The 24,267-nt window shown below is 40.8% G+C and overlaps 1 protein-coding gene across 1 annotated transcript in view; it reads left to right on the top strand.

The window, feature by feature from the left end:
- Positions 1 to 16,327, top strand: part of Twz (BTB/POZ domain-containing protein twz) — a 52,713-nt gene extending 36,386 nt beyond the window's left edge. The window contains exons 4-5 of the mRNA XM_076430674.1: positions 14,271 to 14,476; positions 15,469 to 16,327. Coding sequence (XP_076286789.1) covers positions 14,271 to 14,476; positions 15,469 to 15,968 — 706 coding nt within the window. The 3' untranslated portion in view covers positions 15,969 to 16,327. The remainder of the gene's footprint in view (positions 1 to 14,270; positions 14,477 to 15,468) is intronic.
- The last annotated feature ends 7,940 nt before the right edge of the window (positions 16,328 to 24,267 follow it).

The following is a 24,267-nucleotide window of genomic DNA, read 5'->3' as shown; positions in this document are numbered from 1 at the left end:
ACTCAAACGAAGGCAATTAAGTCCTCTTTATGTAGAAAAATAATGGAATATTAAAATGTTAATTCCTGTAAAGGTGGAACCTGCAGAACCTGCTTTCACGTTTCTGATATTAGAAATATACCGAGCTCTGTTTCGTTTGCTTCTGATCAATACTCGTGTCCCTCTCCGCCATTTTTAATCGGCCAATAAAATAGATTACGTTACAAAAAGATAAAACATAAAGAATAAAAAACTAAAGCTTTTCTTATAAAAAGATAAAAAGTAAAAGCTTCTATAAATATGTCTATTTTCATTCATTTTTAAATAGACTTTACAAAGAGAACTTTAAGAGTGCAACAGCTTCTTTAATTTATTTAGTAGTGATTCACAGCAAATTGACCGAATGAACTGAATGATATATAATATATCAGAATGAAATATAAAAAAATTAAATTTCTCTAACTTTGTATTAATGTAACACAAAATTTTATTGGAACTAGAAGATCTATTAAAAGAACTCGAGAAAATTGTGGTAGCAATATGGTTCAGTCCTCCTCGTAAGCGTCAGCCATCTTGTCTTTTGCGGTAGCTGCATCTTCCGCGGTAGCTACCGCAAGTAGGCTTGCGTACCACGGTACGCAGAATGTCACAACGATACAGTTAGCCATCCAACGATATTCATGCCGGTGCTCGTTACTATCGGCCATACATACGCTAACTAACTTCGACGTGGATGGATATCTGGTGCCCCCGTCGGCTGAAGAGAATCGTTAGGCTGCAACTAGGATCAGCAAGAGGATCGAGCGGGAACCTTTGTCATTCTCCATGGGAAAGCTAATTCTAATTGACAACCGGAGCTCCGTTAACATACGTTAACGAAATCGCTAACTGAGTCACTGGGTTAGGACACCGGCTTCGTTTCCGGGCGCGAGATGAGCTTACCGAAGATTTATACCGAAATCCCGTTAGACGAACTGACCGCGCGCGAAACAATGGATTAGCAACGCGAGATAGCCGTTCGCCCAATGATCCACCTACGCCGTGCTATAGAATACTATAATACGACTCTGTTACGATCTTCGAGGGGCGGGATCGTCAGCAGTCGGGCATTTGCGATCGAGCACTGCTCGTTTCCCATCCGTGCAATTCGATGCGCCCGCTTCGTCCATGCTTGACTGTCACTAGATGTGCTATCTGATATTTGGAGAACGTTTTCGAAACAGCTATCAAACTTGATGAGATTCAGTCAAAAATTCCACAAACCTCTTTACAATTTTGCAGTCTTTAGAAACTCTAAAAACTTGTCAATCCTGTAACTTTTCTCATAAAGTGTAATTTAGAAATTATTGTCAAGTGTATAATATATCACATGGATAATACATAAATTGCGGATCTGTGTGCAGTATATAAATTTTATTTTTAACAGCCTAGCGTAAAATAGATTTCCTTCCTTAATTGGTTCAATAGATTGGAAATAATATGACAGTATGTATTTTGATTTTTACTGTTTTGTGTTTCTCCTACTAATTCTTGTCATGAGTACATACAGCCAGCAGTCTAATTCGTTACTATTTTGTAATAATGTATTAAATGTTCAGCATGTTCGTAGTCCCAGACTGAATTTTTATTTTTATTTTTATTGAAATTTGGTTCTTCATCAATGTACAGAGAAAGATTATGGCGCTCCCCTTGCGAACAATGCAACATTTATTTGAAACATTTTGTTGTACAACAAATAAGTTATTTGAAGTTGCGTTAATCCTCCTGTATAATATTGGGTTGGCAAGAAAGTAATTTCGTTATTTTAAGGTGAAATAGAAAACTCAATTTTTTGATTCCAGCAATGAACTTTAATATATTTTATATTTTCCATTTTGTTCGATGATCTTTTGCCATCTTTCTGGTTTCTTCACAATTCCGCGCTCATAAAACTTCTGGTCCTAATCGGTAAAAAACTGATCCAAGTGGGATTTCAGGCCATCATCATTTCACCTTAAAATGCCAAAATTACTTTCTTGCCAACCCAATAGATTTGGTCCGCAAAATGATCCCATTTTCCACGAAAATCGACGATCACATTGCGCGCTCGTGTTTCGTCGTGCATCCGATTTGTATCTCGCATTCGCATAACCCATCGAGCGCATCGATTGCACAAGAACGCGGCGAATAAGGTACAGAAAAACCGATGCACCACGTTCCTCGAAGCTATCGCGCAGGATCGCAACGCGCCGCGCTGACATTCTTCACCGAGTAAGAATCGCAGGAATTGCGCTAACAAGTTCAGTGGGTGTTCTGCGCCAGCTGGCAACCGGCATTAGAATCAATTAGCAGGCGGCTCTATGCGGCGATCGGCTCTCTGCAATTTATATCAATTACGCGATAATGCGGCTAATACAGTACCGAAGATAAAGGCAACAGCTGCGGATCAGAACGGATCGAAGCTTCGATTCCCTCTATGTATCCCGTGCGCGCGGATCGAAGATTGTTCAATGGAGGGCACCGAAGCGTCGTAGATCGTTTCTCGTCTCCTGTCTCCGTGCGTGCGTTTCGGTTTTAACACTTAAACGAGCGCACGCTTTCACCTGACATTGGCTATTACGTTGCAGATAAAATTCAGAAAAATATATGCTGCGTATAAATAACTCCTTCGAAACGTTACGGCTTAATAGCGCTTCTGGTAGCTGAAATTTCAACACTCCAGTTAGCTCTGTTTTATTATGCCGATCGAATCGGCATTTCTGTGCCGGTCGTTCCGCCAAGATTTAGGGGACACGCATAACTGTCCCGTAAATAAAATTAAAGGAACGTTGAATTATCATCGAAATATTGCTGCACCTTCCTTAGGAAAAATATCAAATATTTTTCTGTTCTTTCTTGTTTCTAATGTATTTCTAATGCATTCTAATGTATACGTATGTCCTCTTACTGAATCACACACGTCGTTTGCCTTTTTAAAAAATTATTCTAGATGTGCGTTGTGCTCGTTAATCGAAAACGAAACAATTTTTTGGGACAGCTTAATAGTGTGTAATTTCATTTCTCATTAATGGTCTATAATTATTTTAATCAATTTGCGAGACACAAAATGAATAATGTGATAAATAACCTGTGGTTATTTGATGGAGCGAATTCAAAGTCTTTTGTTCGATATAAAACGAAGTTAGAAAGTAAAGTTGCCTTTTCTGTCTGAAAATTATTTCCAAATTGAAACGATTCTACAGAGTTTCAAAAATGTTTTTTCTACTTCCATTCCAAGCTGATATTTTTAAGGGAAATGTCCCCTTTACAATGGCCTCTCGAAAGTTGGTCTGCGATTTATTCGCGCGGTTTTATCGTACTTTAAATGAAAAGTATGCCACCGGCATTACTGAGCTTTATAAAACCTTTATCTGGTTACTAAGTATATACTATTAAGTATACATCAATTTTTATTATAATAATAATAATAATAAAAAAGACTTATTGTGTTACGCAATGCCGCATACACGTCCGACATTTTCAATAAGACTACACACAATAAATTTATAGAATAATTACGTAAACAGCCACCACGTGTTTCTAAATACTCGTTTTCGCCAGTATGAAAAAACTATCAAAGATTGCATAATGTCGATTAGATATCACCTTTTCTTGTAATACCAGTAAATGTCCCAACACCTCTACAGCGATTTCCTAACACCACGAGTATAAGTCTCGATTAAATGAATTTAAATATGTATATACGCGTCAGTGGAAAACGTGTAATGCGGATACATAGTAAAAGTGTGTCTAGCTAAGATTAACTCAAAAAGGAATGGATAGAAGGGGGGACATAAGTGTCGCTAACGTATCAAGATAAAAGAGGAGAACCTCCAGACGTGGTTATTGTAGAAAACCTGGCCTGGACAGCCTCTCTGTCTGCTTCGCCACGCTCGATTGCACCTTCCTCCCTCATTACCCACCGTCGACCTTATTGTTTTGTCGAAAGTATCCCGAGATTACTGTACCACAGATCTGCTTTCGATCGGGGATCCAGCACAAGGAAAATCGACACAGAAAGACCTCGATAAAGATTCCAAACCGTTTGTGGCCACTGTGTTACACTGTCGCGGCATGCAGCAGTTTTTTCTGGTATCTTTCTACTCTTTTCATGTACCAGATCATTTATTTGCTGTTCTCCACGCTTCGGTTTACTTAAATGCTGTCTTCAATGAAGATTGACCATAAGAATTTTTTTTTAAGGACGGAAACCTTGAATAGAATTGCCATTAATTGCGCAATTGGGCTTACAACCCTTCACAAATTGATTTATCAATTCTTTTAAACATAGTTTTGGAGGTACTGTAGAACATTTAAACAAATCTGCAGGAACTGTTGTCTTTTATTGTCTAGTGCATAAATTGCAACACGTCTGAAATTCAATAATGAACAAGATCATGAACTAAACGTGCAGTAAAAGAATGTTCAACTTCAGAAAAGTTGATAAGTAATATACTATACAGTGTGACTAAAGCCTGTAATATCAATTTAAGAATTGTAAATATTCCCACATTAGACTTTTAAGAAATACGAGAGTGATATACGAAGTTCTTAGCATTCGATCAAAAAAGCATTTAAACGATGAAATTGCAAATAGCTTAATATATACTGTTATCCTTTCAAGTCGAAGCATCTTACTTATTTGTATCGACGCCATTCTCGCAGAACACTTCCTGCTGACCGTTAACTATCAGGAAACATTCTATAGAAAGGTAGTAAAAGTGGTGGCGTCGCGACCGCGGCAATGTGTAACGCATTGTATGATAAGTAAGTTACACCTTTCACCCGATAGACGCGAAACAAATTGCATCTGAAACGTTCAGCATGCAACGACTGCAACAGCAGCTCGCTCGACTGCATCCGTTGAATTACGCCCGGGTTAATAAGCTTGGAATACCAACAGGCAAACCAATAAATAGAGAATTTTACAAGACAGACTCGCGCGGTATTTAATCGTCTCTAATCACTGCGACGGCCGAGATCTCGAATAATAAGTTCTCCCGCGTAGATGATTATCGCAATTCGCGCGAGCGATAAGAATCGTCGATTTAATTAGAAGCGGAGGCGCCGCTTGTATCTGGGACGAGAGGCCGATATATCGGCGGAAAACGGTGCCCAACCCCTCGTTCACCCGTGTTACTCACGAAATTGATTTACGCCGGTTAAATCATCGTCGACGCGTAACAACATCGGCGAAGATCGCATCGCGGATAACATCGTATACCGCGAGTCGTGACACCTACGAGGATTTATACACGGTGCCGAGCGACAATGGACAGAAATAATAATAATGACGGTGGGCCGCGCAATCGTGGGCAGATAAGCCAACGAGCTGCGAAGAAACCGCGGAAATATTTTCCCCCGAGCCGTGGCCATTGGCGATGATGCCCGAGAAAATGAAGAAATCTAGATAGAACTTGCTTCTTCTCGATAAATATTCTCGGAATTATTTCTTACGATAAGTTTTAGATGAAGTAAAAATTTCGTTTTTTTTTCATTCGTGTCTGATTCATAATTTATTATAACATTGATGAGGTTTAGAAAAATATGGGGGTACAATTCCTGTCATTTGTCATTTAAGTCTTCAACGTCTTGCAATATGATTTATTTTACAGCTGCAGTGATTACAACTTTGTCATTCACCGTTTCTTAGAAAAATTTTTATAATTTCATTGATAAAGCTGTGAAAATATCGCGTTTTCATTTTTATTTTTGAATGACTATATCGTTGAAATTGTCTCGAGAAGGGCTGCAATCGTAGGAGTTCAAAAATATGGGATATAACGCGATATTATAACGTCTCCGTGAAAATATCGTTCTACTTAAAAGAGGCTACGTTGAAAATAGAATGTTGTAAGTGACTATTGTTGAGACGTGCTAAAATTACCAGAGAATTGAAGTGACTTCTCACGGAGCTCCGTTTCGAAAGGGGGCGAGACATCGACAAAAATCGAGAGTTATGGCAGCTTCCTGGTCCATTAATTTCGTCATACTTCACGTGGGGGGACCGCGAGGCCTGTCGAGACGCCATTAATAAAATCTAACAATGTCAAATCATCGTATTAGTCGGCTTTTCAAGCAATTCCACGGTGAAATTAATCTCGAGTTACAACGGGGTCCCGGTGTACGGCGGCCGTTTTCCTCCAGACTCGTTTTCAGAAATGACGTAACCCGCCGATCATTAGTTTGCGCTTCCGGTATCACGTGATCCCTAAAACATCGTCGATCATCCTGCCCGGGCCACGACGGAGTCCTGGGCAAAGACTTAGCAAGGCCCTGCGGGTATACCACGGAGATCCACCCGAGTCCTCATTTCCTCGCCCTTCAGTCCGGCACGTGCAATTTGCCCGACTCTGACAAAGCGGTTTTGTATTGGCCGGGCCGTCCCGTTCTCACACACGCACCTTTTATTGCACGGAGGTAACCAACGACGTATATTTTATGCACCGCTCGTGCGGAAACTACGCGCGCGAAATTACCGACTCGGACCGATCCGGTGTCGTTAACTGTCCTGGACGGCATTCGAGAACAATGTTACGCGGATCGAAAACTATTCTCTACATTCGAAGCAGCCTGCATCGCACAGACGTACGGTAGAATGGGGTAATGACGGGGTCGCTTAAGCAATAATTATAATAAAATGGAAATCTGGGGTGAAATATTTAGAAATTATTCAAAAATATATTATTCGTACAATAAAGAAAATTAGTTTCATATTTATCTAACAAGGGACATTACCCAAGTCTAACACGCCAATTTTAATTACGTCTATATAGTTTGTTGAAAAATATTTGGCACGTATTGTTTTTAGGTGCTGACATTCGCGTTAAGGGGGTGAAAATACTCGCCCCTATGTGGTCGGAAAATGATATATATTTAATCATTACTGTTAAATGATAAAAACAAAAAAATTCCAAAAACAGGTGTCCCCTATTTTGGTCCATAGATTACGTACACAAAGTTACATAAATATCGATAAACAATTATACATCATAGGACACTGAATTCGTCTTTCCATCGGTAAGGTCGGTTGAAAAAAGGTCATTCCTACATTCGTCTGAATTGGCAGTTTCCACAGAATATTTGCATTAGCCGAATTGCAGTGGAATTTACTATATCAGAATCTCCATAGGCGTCGTCCCTCGTCTCGGATTTCGCCCGCTGGAGTATTTACGATCGGAGAATCGTTCTGTTAACAAGTTAACAATCAGACATCCATCATCGGCTCCCCCTCGCCGAGCAATAAATAATGCTGTCGGAGGGAGATCGAAGTGTGCTCTGAAAATAAACTCAATGACGAGAAACAAGGCGAATAAGAACTGAGAAAGGGGCGAAGGGGAGGGAGTGGGGGATCATCCCGATGGTGGTGGATAGATGTGGCGCGAGGCGTTGAGAGGCGAAAAAAGCGAGAAACCAAGCGAGTACGAAGGAAGAAAAAGGAAAGAAGAGCAGGATGTGTATGCTCTCGCGAGTTGTTTGTGGGCATCCCGGCGCGAAAAAGGGTGGGTGTGCGGGGGAGGAAACGGTACCAGGGGCGGAGGACGAACGCCGTGATTACCCCGGGCGATTTCTTGGGCCCACCGACCGACCGAGGTCCGATCCCGGGTCAGATCCGCTCGCTATGGGAAAACGCTAAACGATCGGCTCACATCACTCAGATTCCTGCTCTGCTTTCGGTACACATATATCGCACAACCACCTGTGTAACTGTCTCTATACAGGCTTGATTGCACAGCCGAATATGCGGCCCCGAAAACCTGTTCTAATAATCTCCTTTCGAACGACTTTATGCTAATCAAAACTACGTGGAGACGAAATTCCTTTGGAGGGGAGCAAAGCAAATCTAACCCTCTATGCGGTACAAAGTGGTTCTTCTTTCATTCTGGCCTTGATAGAAAATCGTGTAGTTCAATGTAGAATAGCTGTGGTTTGTGGCATTATTGAGTATTGAACAATTGCAGATTTTATGCATTCATGATGGAAATGGCATCGTGAAACAGAAAGCGATAAAGACATCACAGGAGAATATAAGAAAATATGTTACTCTTGAATAATTGAAATCTTTGAGAATAGGAACACATTGTTCTAGAATTCCTGTTTCTTTGAATCGATGAAGAACATTTTTATTGTACACAGTGATCCTACGGATGTTCAATTGCACTCGCGATGTTTATAGAACAAGAGAACGAAGAACAACAACTAATAATAGCAACAACATTTTACCTACAGTTATGTATAATAGTATTTTTACTAGAAGTTGTTTCTCTCCCTACGCGGGGAAAGAGTTGTTGTAAGAAAAGTAATTTTGTTTTGGAAGATAAAGATATAGAGAATACTAGTGATGTTTATCTTAAAATTCTACAGGCCCTTTAGAATATTGTTATTGACATTGTGTATTTTTAATAATCAATCGGAACGGATAAGTTCCGCCCGCTTTGGAGGCTATATCGTCAGCGACCGTTTCCACCTCCGCGCATTAGTTGCAACACTAAACACCATCATCTTTCCTGGATTATTGCGGAGATGAACGGGAAGAGCCGGAGCTAGAAACACAGAGCGTGTACGAGCTGGAAGGCAATTAATACCGTGTTTTCGCAGCGGAGGCTTTTCGGAAGGAGATTCGCAGAATTTTCATTTTCTCGTGGGTGCTCACGGTTCCTCTCTCTATCTCTCTCTTTCACTCTCTCTCTCTCTCTCTCTCTCTCTAGTCTCGGTCGACTTTCGGTCGGGAAGGCCGAAAGTGTAAGAGGCGCCGATATATCCCCTCTCGCAGCCTGTATATACGTATAGCGTCGTACCTACCCCGCGGTGTCTTCTCTTTCTCTCCTCCCCGGTGAAGTCAGATCGCCCACGGGCTCCACGAGGCCGTCGTTATTATATGTTATCGCCGTGGAAGGTATGGGAACCGGCCTGAGGGGGCACCGGATACCTACGTCGGTATTTCCCCCTCGTTGTGCCATAACGCACCGTCGAGGTACACGAGAAGGAACCGACTCTTGTTCTCTCCCTCTCCGGGCTTTTGCTTATATCCTCTCTCGGCTGCCTTCTTCTTTAGCGGCTCTTCCTCTTCGTCCTACTCCCTCCCACCTCCTTACTGTCCCGCTCGTCCTTTTTCCAGGGCACTCGTCTATTATATGCTAAATTACAACGACCTTCGGCACCGACCGCGGCCGCGTGTAGAATGTGCCTCGTATCGAAAGACGCATCGATATGTTCCCTCGTTACCATTGACACGACTGGGCGAAGTTGCACGGGATTCAGGAACGATTCCATAGACTGCTGCAATTCTATTCAATTCCCTCGTGTAATAGTATTCGTGTTACTGTTATAGGATGCTGACTGACGGTGCTTCAGGTCCGTTTTGTTTATTGACATGTTAGGAGCGAAAATAATTATGGTACTAGGGCCAATTTGACCACACAAGAACGTCAACGAAATTCATATCTTTGTTAGTTATGCGTTATTCATTATCAGACAGATTATCTTCGTGCGAAATAAAAATTGTTTGTATCTGTCGTAACATATAACAACCAAAGAATTTATTTCTTTCTTCAATGGCTCTAATAACGTTATCTATGTGCTTTTCTACTGCTTCAAATTACAGCATCCCTTATTTTTGTTATAAATGTATACAATCCACAGTCTATTGGGTATAAAATATACGTAAGGGTTTCCTGATTTGTGAGGAAACTACACTTATGAAACCATCTTTATAAAAGGTATTTCACTCTGAAGGGACAAAACTGTGCCAATTAGGTTTGAATATGTTCTCAAGCAAATAATGTCTTAAAAACATATACCTTTGAATTGGAACATGCGTAACACTAGGTTTACGGTAGCCATCCATAGAGATAGATAAATTCTTGCTATTTTTATAAGGTGTCACTTTTAATGCTCCGTGTTAAAAACTATGTATACAGTCCTCGTGTACACTAACACAGTGAATTCAGATCGATGTCACTTATAAGTAAATCTTTATGCATTTATAGGAAAATTGAGTAGATGAAATTCAAAATTGTTGCAAAATTTAAAAAATTGAAGACGTCAATATATGATTTCTCCTCTATTAAAATCGTTAAGGGAAGAGATAACTTCCAATTTAGTTTCTATTTCTTGCAATCGATGCAGACAATTTTTATTTTGCACAAAGATCCGCAGTCTACTTATATTGGGTTGGCAAGAAAGTAATTTCGGTATTTTAAGGTGAAATAGAGTCCAATTTTTTTATTCAAGCAATGAACTTTAATGAACAAGATATTTTCTTGTTTATTATTTTGGCAAAAGATCATCGAACAAAAGGGAAAATATCTTATTCATTAAAGTTCATTGCCTGAATAAAAAAATTGGACTCTATTTCACCTTAAAATGCTGAAATTACTTTCTTGCCAGCCAAATAAGAATGAATTAATAATAAGAATAGTAAAAATGAAAATCCATCTAAACTTTCCAGTACTCGGAAGCAATCGGAACGCTTCTGTGAGAATATGCCAGAGCTTATTGCTCCCCTGTATTAATGTCGATTTCTAATAGAGATAGATCTCCCGGTGCAATTCGTAGCAGCTATTGCGCGCAACGCGACCGAAACGCGTGCCGTTATTATATGTATCTGGATACAATATCTAGCTGCTAGTGCTGCGACGTATCGAGTTCGAGTGAACGTTGTTAAGAAGACTAGTCGGGTTCGATCGGCGCAGCGATGCAACGTGACGCGGAACGTGCATGGAAATGTCACGAGCACTTTCTAATGGAGCCGGAAAAGGTGGCACCGTTTAACGACGGTCATCTACATATCCGCATCCGCTGGTTTTCGTCGAGCAACCTTTTATTTGTCCACTGCACGTAATCGCTTTCAGTCGGACACGATTTTATTCCTTTGAGCCACGTTAATTATGCTACCGGTGCATCTTTAACTGAATATTCTACTTCGGTTATTTCCAAAGTGGCTCCATCAACACGTTACTAAATGCACGAATACTTTTCGGTGACCATTAATATTTAGACAAATAATTAGTTTTGTTTCTATCACTCGTTTTACATGCTACACACAAAAATTGACGTTTCGTGAAAATTGAAAAGCACTGGTGGTTATTATTATATATTTAATATGAATTTAGAGAATAAATTTCCCATATAAATGTGCGCACTTGGAATTCGGAACTCGCTATTTTGACGAGTTTTGTAATTCTAGTATTGAAAACACAAAAATACGTACCAGCAACAAAGTGAAAAGATAAATACAGCATGTGCGAAACAAAATTTCCATTTTTTCGTAATTCCTGTAGCTAAAACGCTTTAAAGAAGTAACAATTGTAATTTCTAGCGGATTTTAAATATTTCTAGTCTTCACCAGCGTTTTAACATAAATAGTAGCACGAAGTAAATAGACTGCGAATTTAAATTGCAAGATACAGGAGCTACACAGACATTCACATCAATAATTTCAGTGAGCTGAAGATGATACAACGGTATCTGAAAATTGTTAATTACTGTTTTGCGTGTGATTCAATCACTCTTGTCACGAATACGTCAAATCCGCAACCTAATCGTTAAAATTTGTGGAGTTCATCAATCTCGTTTAAACTGTTCTGGTTTCTCGAGGCTTCGGCTGAACGTTTCTCCTCATTTCTGGCGCTGATCCTTTTTCCGCCTTCGATCCTCCAGGAGGCATCCGGCTTTCACGAAAATGATAGCGGCTGCGCCTCTCCTGCGGCATAGTAGCTACAATAAAGAGATGAAATTCGAAGCCGGTGATGACGATAATCGATCGTTGCCACGGAATTGAGCGATCGAAATCGGCCGCGTAATAAGCAACGCTGCGGAGTTATTTTAATGCAATAGTTGTGCGTGCACCGCCTGATCGTATCTAGCGGTCCATTTTGTGTCTTCATCTCCACGAGGCGTTCTCCAACGTTTCTCAGCGTACGCATTTTATTGAATCGTGGTGCATTTAACACGAATTTCTGCGTTTCTGCCAGCCATTAAATCATAGTACAGTGAAATCATTGAGACAAATCATTACCGGCTAAAAGTGAAAATGAATCTTTACGTTATGGATTAGATAGATCCTGTAGAATGCAACTGGAAGATTCAGTATTCATCGACGTTTGATAAACATTTTCTTGTATCTTAGGTGTTTGTTAAAATTTAAAATATAAGAATGTTTGAAAGATTAGCAGTTTAGTTATTAACCATTTTCGATTGCAAACATTCGAGTAGTATAATGCTCTACGATTTTCAAACGCAGTACTACAATGTGTATACCGATTACGTGTTTGAAGCAAGTTCGCGGTAAAACATGAATCAAAGCAGCAGTTTAAAAGTATCAATTTAATCGCGTAGAATTACTTTTACCGAAACACATCGGCAGCAACATCTTTAACATTCGTCCGTTCCAAGATGGCGCGGCGAGGACTCGCAATTACACCGTCATTTTCTCCGGCACTTTGAAAGAGTTACCAAAATGATGACCATGCCTCGTATAATTATTTCGAATTATATCTTCTCGCGAGCGAGCCGCTCCGAAGGATTGCTATTTTAATCAATATTCGCATATTTTCGGGCGCAAAGAGTACTCGTAATAACGGTGATCGTAATAATACTAGTAATGCCACGGTTGGCCAGCTGAATGAGCTGAAAAAACGGCAACAAAACGTCACACACACGCGCGCGCGCACACACACACACACATAGACAGGTGGAGATCTGGATCGTGGATTTCCAGTTTACACGACAGGTATGAGAGCGCACCGGTTTCCCGAAAACGTGCGGCCTGTCCTCTCGACGAGGCTTCTCTGAAGAAATTTCCATTACGTTTCCATTAATCTAATAAAATAATAAGGCAACGGGGCGGCGCGAGCATACCCTTTACTTAGCGGCACATCGGATCACGACAAAATGTGCATTTACGACGTGACGTTAATCGATCCGGCGCGGCGCGTCGGTGATCGTCAATTAAAGCGAAACCGGCCGGCGACTTCGTTAAAAAATTTCGGCGGAGGAACAGCTGCGACGACCGGTAACTCGAAGCGATTTTGGCAGGTGACCGAGAGTATCGACACCTGCTCGTCTCAACGAGATCCTCGTCAATGCGACCGCCTAATTTATATGTCGCTACCATCGAACAGTGTATATCCGATCCGGTCCGGTCCGAGTAAACTGCTTAACGATTCATCACGCGAATCGATCAGCAAGATTTAAAGACGATACAAAAACGCCCGACAGGCGTACAAGCTCGCGAACGACCCTCGGTCTGTTTGCAGATCTATAAAAACGATGTCGGCATAATTGTCCGCACACTCCCGTATTGATTTTGACGTGCCACTCGGTGATGTATTTATTTTAACATGTGAAAGCTGACACACTGTCGTTAAGACAGTCGTAAAAGTTGGGAATTAACCTCTTGTCTTGTGTCGAGTCAGTTTTATGCAAATCTCAAACGTAGCCTGTCGAATATAAATGTTGATAAGAAACACGAATTTCCTATTTCTTGTATGAAATTGTTTAAAAACCAGGGAGTTTTAAGCATTGTTGTGAACAAAATCATAGAATGAGGGTTTTCTGATGGAAATCTAAGACGTAGCCAGTTAAATATAAATGCTGTTCGTTTCTTTTGAATCGAAATAAAATTTGATTCTCCTGTTACCAATATTTAAAGCGTCGAAGCAGATTTAAACACGCTATAAACACGAATTTCCTATTTCTTTTATGAAATTGTTCAAAACCGAGAAGCTTCATTGTTGCGAACAAAATCATACAATGCACTCTACAATCTTCAATCATACACATTCCAGATATGACAAAAAGCTACATATTAGAGTATGTAAGATAAATTTTTGTGAATATCATGGTGCCATTAGTTTGCACGAAACAAGAGAGAAGAATAATAAAATATAAAACTATTTTTCAATATCTCTAAGGAATTTAATGTATATCTTAGAAGACGGTCTCTCTCACAGTCTACGTCGTGAATGTATAATCGAGGGGAAAAAGTTCCCCCTCTCTGCCAGTACCGTAGTAGTCACGTGACATAGTGACACATAGAAGGGGAACGTAGAGTGGGGACACAAGCCTTAATCTGCCGTGCTGTGCATAATAACCGAAGACCATTGGCAAGTCTCGCGAAAGATCGCGATATCGAGAAGTCAAAAACAAGTAGCACGAGTTGCCAAATAGAAAACGAAGTTGAAGCCCGCGGGTAGCTCCGGCAAGCTTGTAATACTATGTACAAAATGTCCGATTAGATAAACGTGATTTTTTCAATTTCCTGTCCACAGATATCCAGAATCGAGGCTAGCGAAATTATTCAACGGCAGCATCCCCATCGTTCTGGACTCCCTGAAGCAGCATTATTTCATCGACAGGGACGGCGGCATGTTCAGACACATATTGAATTTTATGAGAAACTCACGGCTGCTGATACCAGATAATTTCGCCGATTTGGATTTGCTGCTGGAAGAAGCGCGGTACTTCGACATCGCACGTAAGAGAACATACATGTTGTTTTGGTCGATTTTTCGCGTTCTCCCCTCCATCTTCCGTTGCATCGCTCGTCTCGGTCCTGTTTTATTGGCTCTTAATCAATATTATGAAAGCAAGCATACCGTTAAATTAAACAAGAAGAAGGTACTGAAATTCATGAGAGCCGGTATTACTTAATCTCCGTCGAAAATCTGAACGGTTGCCGGACACCGTGAATACAGCAGACAGACAACTCTCGGCGCACCGGCTTCTGTGCTGAGGCGAAAGATCACGGTGTATCGACGATAAATCATGTTATCTGAGCCGCGGAATCTCTCCTCAGATCATTTTTCCTCCCATTAACTGCCAATACCAGCAGCGCAGAAAGTTCGTATTATGCTGCATTAAACGGCGATATCTTGATAACCACGGGACACGGCAAAAAACTCACGAGCCTCTCAAAATTCCAGTGCCTTCGATATCCTTCTATCTCGTTCCATGTGTGTTTAACCTTCTGCTACGGGGAAAGGGAACGAGACCTGTGAGATTTCAATTGATAGCGGAATTGTTAACAAACTGGCATATTGCAGAAAGTCGTAGTGAACTTTAATTTTACCGATCGACCCTCGAAGCTCCTACACACCCCTAATCCGTACACGGAAAATAAAATGCATAATTACTAGACTGCATTTGTTTATGCAGTTTGCAATTTTTGTAGAAAATCTTATTTTCAATGGTAGTAGCCTTGTAGATTTTGTAAACTTACTTACCTTTTGTTACTTTGTAAACTTTCGGGATCCCGACCCGATCCGAGCCGATCATTGCCCGACTTGAACCGAGGCTCGGGTACCCGCACACCCCTAGGAAAAGTTGATCAGAATGATGATCTTAAGAACATATGTCAAGGTCATTGAATGGCTAAAGTAAATAATTACCAGTACACGGTCGTAGACTCTAATTGGGAAGTTCTAGGAAGCAATCTAATCGTCGATCTAACGAACGATCCTGTTGCAGCGATGTGCAGGCAGCTGGAGCAGATGAAGAAGGAGCGCATAAAAAACGGTTCGACGACAACATCGACATCATCCCCGAGTCCACCGCCGGCGAGCCAATTAAGCAACCGTGGTTCTGGTTGCACGACGGTGCCCTGCAACCGGGACTCGGACAAAGTGCGCAGCACCGAGGGCAACTGCAGTTACGAGTGTGTGGCTTTGCACGTCAGCCCGGATTTAGGAGAAAGGGTGATGCTGTCGGGTGGTAGGGCGCTTTTGGACGAGGTGTTCCCGGAAACGACCCAAGCGGTGATCGACGCCCGTTCCGGCGTCGCCTGGCACCAACAGGACGCCCGTCACGTAATCAGGTTCCCATTAAACGGCTACTGCAAGCTGAATTCCGTGCAGGCCATCACCAGGCTGTTGAACGCCGGATTCCGCGTGGTCGCGAGCAACGGCGGCGGCGTCGAGGGACAACAGTTCTCGGAGTACCTGTTCGTTAGACAGGCCGTCAACACCTGACGGAACACTGCGCACCAGCGCAAAACGAGCTCGAGGACGGTCCGTTGCCTGCAGCGGGACCACGACCCCGAGTGAGTTGTCCAGGAGAAGAATATCGAAGACTGTGTCACGGATGATCAACTGGTCCGACGGAGCACCCGGCTGCTTCTGATCCCGGGGATCGTTCGGGAGATTTTCGTCGGGGCTTGGGAACTGTTGTAACAACGTTCCGGGTTCCTTAAACAGTTATGAAGAACCCTCGGGCCGAATAACAGTCGGATAGAATTTTGAAATGGTGTCTCGATATGTGTGAAAACTTTGAGACTGAATTGCCAGACACTGATACAATGGTAATATTCTTTTTCTGTCCCGAATGATTTTTTAATGGAACCTTTACCAACAGATTCGTCACATTTTCCTGATTGAAGCGATGCCAAGCATAGCTCAGTTTGGATCGTAGTTATTCGTCCAATGAACGATATAGTGGAGCCTCGACTATCCGACCTTCATGGGTGTTAGCTAGATTGAAGCTAGATTGTGTTGTGGATGGATCGTTTAAGATTGAACTGTCTTATTGCTTCGTTTGGACAATCGAGATCCCACCAAATCCTCAATTAAATGAGCAAACAGGCTCCGAATTGGGTCGTGCCCGGACTCATTTTCATTAGAAAAATGTGGCGAATATGTTATTAAAGTTTTCATCAAAAAATCTGTGCTTGGACATTATTGATTTCTAATGTCCTAGAAAATAATAATTGAAAATTTCGATTCGTCGCGACGGTGACTCGGAGCAAAGGTTCCTCGCAATTGTTTCGATCAGAATCGTTACGTGTAATAACAGTTCAAAACAGTTATTTTCGGAACCGTGTCAAGCCCCGATTTTCGTACGTCGATCGCGATTGGAACCTCTAAACGACACGACTTCCCTTTAGGCGAGTGTAGGATTCGTGGAGGCTAAAGCTACTCTGAAAATTGTTATAGCCGGCTTTGCGGGAAAAAGGACTCGAGGTAGATCGATAATCATCATAGTTGTACACTCTTATTACTCATATGCTGAGAGCTTGGAGCTATCGAAGTTGGGTGGACAGCTATTACGATCATCGACGTATCCCTGGTCCATTTCGAGCAGCTATATAAATAGTTCCTGATCAAGACGTAGGGAAATTGCAAAGATTTTATTCTGTGGCTGTACAAATTTTCAGAGATGACCTTAGGAGAAATTTGAAGACTTAGGAGCTCACCCAGGATCGTAATGAACGTATGAATTTACATTTTTGATTATTTTAAGCTGAACATTAGTGTGTCAACAGGTTTCATGTGAGAACTCATCCTGGATTATTTAAGCAGTTGATTTTGCGAGACCTCCTATCTAGTAATTATGCTACTTGGTTATTGAGCTGGACAGTTTAGGGTAATGATATGTCGAAGTAGTGAACCTAGCAGGACTGCAAAAATTAATTATTAATTTAATAATCAGCAACAACCCCTTGTTCCACGATCTTGAGTTATGATAAATTTAGTCAAGCAAGAGAGTTGCCATTTGTCACCCTGCTATATTTACTACGTCACTATATTATTTAAACCTTCACTGGAAGTTGGCTCCATTTTGACTGAAGAACTATAAACAGCCCATGTAAATTCTGAATGTTTCACAGTCGGTCAAAATTATTCATATTCTTTAACAAGAGTTTTGATCTCGAAGAAACGGGTTTAAAAATATAGAAAATTTGTACCTAAGGATATAAACTTTTAAGTGGTCCTTTTTAACCCCTCTAGCGTCCATCAATATGTATTAGTGAAATCGGCGTGGGTCAGAAATGACCCCGGCTTAGGCCAAGTCCTTGCAGGAGTCCGACGGCTAAATAGTCAAGGTGTTAATGTGCAGTCGTTTTTATCGAAACCTGCTAAATTGAAGTCGCTTTATGAAATTTAACATCATCGGACTTGTCCACACTTATGTTCAGAGATTAGTGAATCACTGTACTCCCACATTCATTATGTCCAGGGTGAGATAACTAATGGTACGAAAAATCATGTACGCAAAGTGTCGACTCCCGAACACATTTCTTGCGCTATTAGCTTCGTATACTTTTTTTACAAGGCCGTGATCCTAATTGTAGAATGAAACGAAACGAATTGTTACATTATATTTCCTGTTTTCGTTCTACTATACTGTCTCGTGATATTTTGAGGTTCGTAACCGTTTCTTGTTAGTCCGTTAGTTGTAAAATTATTTTTTTATATTACCTGTAACATTTAACTATCCGGTGACAGAGTAAAACAGACGATAATATAATCAGAGAATACAGGGTGAGCCACGTAACTTGATCCAACTTGGTCGGATCCTTTTAATTGGATCTTCTCGTTTTATAAAATAATTTTCATTCGGAGCAGAGAAGTATTCCTGGAAGATCAGTTCTTACTTTAATTTCTTGTCTCTCGGTAGACATGTCAAAACAATTTCACAAAAGTGCAATGTGTAAAAATGATATGGCTCTGGTTATACGGTTCACGTTACGCCACAGTTTGAAAGCTCACTGTTCAGATTGAACTACTGCGTTTTTTCACTGGGTCCTTGAGCGTCGTGACACGCGAAAATTGTTATTCAAACGATGATGAGTTACTTGAAGAGAACAGCGGAGACGAGGACACGAGAACGCACGAAACACGACGAAGAAACTTCTAACAAATTCCGATTCTAAAATTTATACTATATTAAAAAGATTGTTCACTGTTTGTTCAAATTATTGGAAAGACCTTTGCAGACCTAAATAATTTACATTACCGATTAACATCCCGAGATATTATAAAACTTTTTAGCTGAGAGTATTCCCGAGTCTGACCATGGCGGTTTGAATCTCCTTAATTGGATATATCCACTGATACTGTGGACGCAAGAACAAGTAACCAAATGTTATTAAAATTCCTCGATGAAATACGAAGCAGACTATCGAGTAAAAAGTTGAAACAGTCCGATAACATCCGCAGAATTGAACAAAATATTATTATCTGAGCATCAGCCTACGTTACGTTGGCAGTACAGGACGAAATTCGCGGAGAATCCCCGAAGCGTCGTAATTTTCATGGTCTGCAATTGGTAATTACAAAATCACCGTTAAAATCGTTTCAATATCTCGGTGAACATTGGGTCCCGGAACATAATCGTCGCTGTTACGTGTACGTGTCGTCGAACGGTATCATTACGCACGCTCGTGACCCACATCTGCCTAAGAGCCACGGGTGCGCCGGTCTTTACTTTGCTTTTATTTAATAAGGTGTACCTATATGTATTTAAATGCCATACTAATTACTGTAAATACCGCGAACAAACGTGTATCTATATCTATATATATGATATATATAAATATAAATATTCTATGTACTTACAATTCGCCGACATTCGAATGCGATGCCACCGTCAACGAAACCATTCGCGTTGATCTCATCGGCTCTCTGCAGAAAAAGAAAGAAGAAAAATCAAGGAAATGTAAAAGTTGTATCTCTAACAAATCACGAAGTAACCGAACGTGGAAAAATCATTCGAACATGAAACGTGTTCTTCGAATGATCTTTCCGATTCGAAACTCGGCTGAAGTCTCGCACCGCTTCCGTCGCTCGTTGTCAGTGACTGTTCCGATTACACCATGAGTTAATAAATGAGGAAGGATAGTTTCTAATCAACAAGACACTTGCTACAATAAGTACCGTTTCGATTGATCTAATAAAATGTTTATTACTTGAAAATAATGAACCGTCTTTTCCGACTCAAGCTCCTTTCACCGGACATTTCGACCTTCGCGGACGAGGATTTTTGAAAATACTAAGAACATCTTCACTACCAAATGTTCCATGTGGCTGTTGCCACGATTGTTCGGGCACTTCCGGTAGCTACATAAAAAGGTATTTGAAACGAACTTACTTAGTTTTTAATCGGCTACAAAATACAATAGAGGAAAATTCCAAAAAAATGTGTCCATGAAAAATGAAGGCAGGTTTGAGATTTTGATGGAGCCCTGTACATGTGACAACAAATTTCGCACTTTTCTAAATAAAACCAAATTAATTCTACAATTTAACACTATTTCTACCGCTATTTCTATTTCGACTTATTTTTTTTAATGTACCACCTTCTTTTGTACCACCAGTTTGATCATCTTGTATATTTAAAGAAATAGATTTATTTCATAATTTTCCTTTAATGCATCTTTGCAGTCTCAATTTTTATTTTAAATTTTGGAAGGTGTCGTTTGACACCCTCGATAGAAAAACGGTTAAAATTATCAGTAAAGTATAATGTTATATTTTCGGACGTATAACAATTCTGTGACAAAATATGAAATATAACGTGATAGTTTTTTATCAGAAATAAAATGGTGAACAACATTAAGACGTTCAGCACCTATATGAACAATAAATAGCAGTGGCAACAATCAGCTGTGTTAGGACTAGTATCGGGATCATTTTGTGAGCAAGGGACGCAGAAGAGAACATAGCGTTCGCCGTGGGGTGGCACGGTTTTGGTTAAGACTCCGAGACGAGAATAACATTTGCCGTGCAACAGCCGGAATAAAATCATTATCCGGACAATGCGGTTTCCGCGGCTTTCCGACGGAAAAATTTGATAGACTTCAAACGAGTTACGCAATACCAGCTTTCGACTTTTCTCGTCGGCCGCACGCGAGAGCCCGTGCATCCCGTCGGACAACCTTTCGCTCCGATGACTTTCGCAATCACATATCCCAGCCGTATAATTGCCAGCAGTTCGTTATCTCCTCCTAGTCACGAAAGGAACGATGGAAACAAAAATCGCCGCGCTCGGGAAAACTCGACTGATACGTCAGCGTCGGTGAAATTCGCTTCCTTTACCACCATCCTGTTTAATTTTTGAATTATTCAAATCTCGAGTTCATGAAGTTGCTAGCGACGCCGAGTGTGTCGCACAAATAGCATCATTTTTTATCTTATCGTTGAGTAAATATCTTCAGTGGAAGTATGAACTGCTTTAATACCACAATTTAAAAATTAAATGTTATTTGGTTTCCGGCTCGAGAATTCAGTTAAAAGTTGTATGAACTTGAACATTTTTTGAGTTTGATTGCAAACCATTATTAACGGTACAAATATTATGACAAGTTAAAGAATTATTATATTGATTTCGATTATTGAGACTGGAGTAAACGATAAAATCATACTCTCAATCATCCCCTTAATTCATTAGCTGAAGCAAGACTGTCATTTTACGTTTAACGACATTTTAATATCTACAGTAGTATAAGTTATACTGATTGAGTCGATTGGGGAAAAGAACCTTTGACAGATTCATTCTATTCACCCTCATTTACCCTTTCACCCTGATACGTTTCTCACTGTTGAAATTCGTGACTATTTTCAGATACTGTAAAATTTTCTTCTTATAATCTAAAGAGCTCCCAACAATGAAAAAGATTATGACCAGTTCAACAAATATTGGTCTCAATGTTGTAAACTAAATTAAACCACCGCCAATCCATTCCCTTGATCAATTAACCAGAGGGGAATTTTGTCTTACAAATAATAATTATGTTTACGCTGATTCACTATTTAACCTTGACGTGAATAGTTCACTCTTAATTTGACTTTAAAATATTTTCTGCGCGCTCACTAACTAAACTCTATTTCCTTGGATAATGGTAAATTAAATTTACATTTGAGGCATAAGAGTATGCATACTGGAACGCCGATGTCTAGCAATCACAATGTTACTGAACGGCGCAGAAAACGCCGAGTATTGACACAAGGGTTAATGGTTGATTGCGAGGGAGAGGTCGGCCGGTTAGCAGATTAATTAACGATAAATCTTTGCAGGCTGGGCGAAAAAGTGGAAGAAAGTAGCGTACAGCGGAGGAACATGAAGGACAAGGGGAAGAAAGGTGGGAAGGGCTGGAGGGGTTGGTTGGAGGAGCATGAGAGAGAGAGAGAGAGAGAGAGAGAGAGAGAGAGAGAGCAAAAGAGCTCGGAACCGCGTTGATCACGTAACCGCGGGAATAAGGGATAAAGCGCACAAACGTCATTGCCTCGGGCCCCGTTTCCATGGTTACCGTGAACTCAATATCCGCGAAGCCTGAGGCTAGCATAGGCCGCGGGCTGTCATCCCTCGAACCTGCCGAGCGGATCGTCGGCCGCTCCGATTCCGTCCTTCTCTCTCTCCTCTCCTCTCCTCTCCTCTCCGCCAGCCCTCTCCATCTCTCCCTCTTTTCGCTCTACAATTCTATCTTCTTTCTCTCTTTATCTTTTTTACTTTTCTACCTTATTGTTTCCGTCATATTCTTTATGACCGCCTCTTTCCACCAGCAACCCTCCGCACTTCTTCCTCAGAATCATTCTACCTCGTCGTTTCCTGCTTCTCTTCTATCGCGTCGATGCGTACCGAACGCAGTTGCATGACACTCATTACCATTTACCCTTAACCCTCATGTCAATAACCGGCTACCTAGCTCTACCCATTGTCAATTTCTTTTTCTTAAACATTTTTCTGGACGTACAGCAAAATTATTGTTGATTTTTATGCTCTTGAATGACCACAGACTAATTTACGTTCAAGGCATAAAAATATGCATAATTGAAACTATAAAGTACATCATTGAATATCGTAGAAAAATGTTTGTTATTAGCTTAAGGGTTGAGGGGGTTCTCTGGTTTTCCACAAAATCGGTTTTCTTCTTTTTGCATTCTCTTTTTATGTGTACGTGTTGTAGAATACGTGTGCTCGATTCGTAAAATTAACGTAATCGCAGGCGTTTGAAAAATGCGATCGTTAACAAAATTTGTCTACATTTCATTTCACATAATCCTTTCCTTATTTTCGAAGTTCAAGCTCAATTTACGCATCTCGATACGTACCTGATTGATTATATTCGATCTGAAGTAGTACAGTTTAGTTTAAAATTTTTTTAAATCGTCAGGATCCTCCTTGCTACCCTTTCGTGGCATCTTCAGGGGTCAGCGTTTCCAATCCTTGTTCACTATCAAAGACATTGGCACAAAGCTAAGAATTTAAAACCCCTGAGGTCCGCATAGCGTTTACCGGGGGTCCGCGAAATAAAAATGTTCATCTCTATAAATGCGCAAGACCATTTATATTAAAATAACCAGCGATACATTTTTACCAATATTTATTATAACGTAATGCCTGTGAGATTATTGAGCCAGAAATTAAGCCTCAAGAACGACGTAAAATGACTAGGGTTGGGTTGGGTCCGCAAAAAAAATGTTGTTCAAGAGGGGGGCCTCGGACTACATAAGTTTAAGAACCCCTGACCTAAGATAGTGCTACTTAGTTAAAAAAATTCATCCAGAATCACCTAGGTACCCTATGATCAAGGATCAGCGTTTCCAGTTCTTGTTCAGCGTTGAAGACATTGGCATGAAGATGCTAAAAAGTCAATCCTTTCGATCGAATTATTATTATATCAAACCTGAGATAGTACTATTTAATTTAAAAAATCGCCAGGAATTACCTGGCTACCCTTTCACAGCGCGACCATCCCTTCGCCCATTCTCAGTTCGCAGTTCTTCTTCTATCCTTTCTCTCGTCCATTCGTCTCTGAAACCTCCCTCTCTATACTCTTGCTCCTTCCTCCCTATTGCACATTTTACTACACGACTCTCAGCGCGTTCTCCGTCTCCGTCGAGCGCTGGCTTGATTATATTCCATTTCTGGATCACCCCGGGGCCACCTCGGTCCCAGGTCCTTCAATACACGACACGAGGCGAAGTAGCCTTTGGCGTCAACAACGAAGACGGGCTTGAAATTCGAGGATATCACCGTCACGCTACTATTGTCTACGCGAACACTCGACCGGCGAAATTTCTTTGAGGCACCATCCACCTTTGTGCCCACGCTACACGGAGATTATTGAAATTGAAACGTACAAGATGATTATGAAAACTTATGAAATGATCCGGGAAACCTCCGCATCGGATTTGTCGTTTTCCGATTCGTTCTTCTCTAAAACAACACGAAATAACTGTATTTCTAGACCCCCGTACAAAAAAGTATACGCATGCATTCTCTATGGGAGTAAGTGTACAGTCCAGTTAAAAGATCTTATTTTAAATTTACTGTACATTTACTGTGCCACATAAAGTACATGTATACAGTCTTTCTAAACAATTCTTTTGATCGCGTTGTACGAGAGACTGCTGCACGCTGCTTCGAAACTTTCCGCCCATTTTCAAGATAACTCTACCGTGAACTTTATAATAAGTATCATTTTGTTACAGTTGCATGAACGCGAGATAATGAATATAATAAAACGTCGATTTGATCATTAAGTAGATG

This window comes from Lasioglossum baleicum, chromosome 9, assembly GCF_051020765.1.
Source record: "Lasioglossum baleicum chromosome 9, iyLasBale1, whole genome shotgun sequence".
Taxonomy (NCBI): domain Eukaryota; kingdom Metazoa; phylum Arthropoda; class Insecta; order Hymenoptera; family Halictidae; genus Lasioglossum; species Lasioglossum baleicum.
Note: the sequence above shows the minus strand (reverse complement) of the source record. Positions and strands in the feature narration are given on the sequence as shown.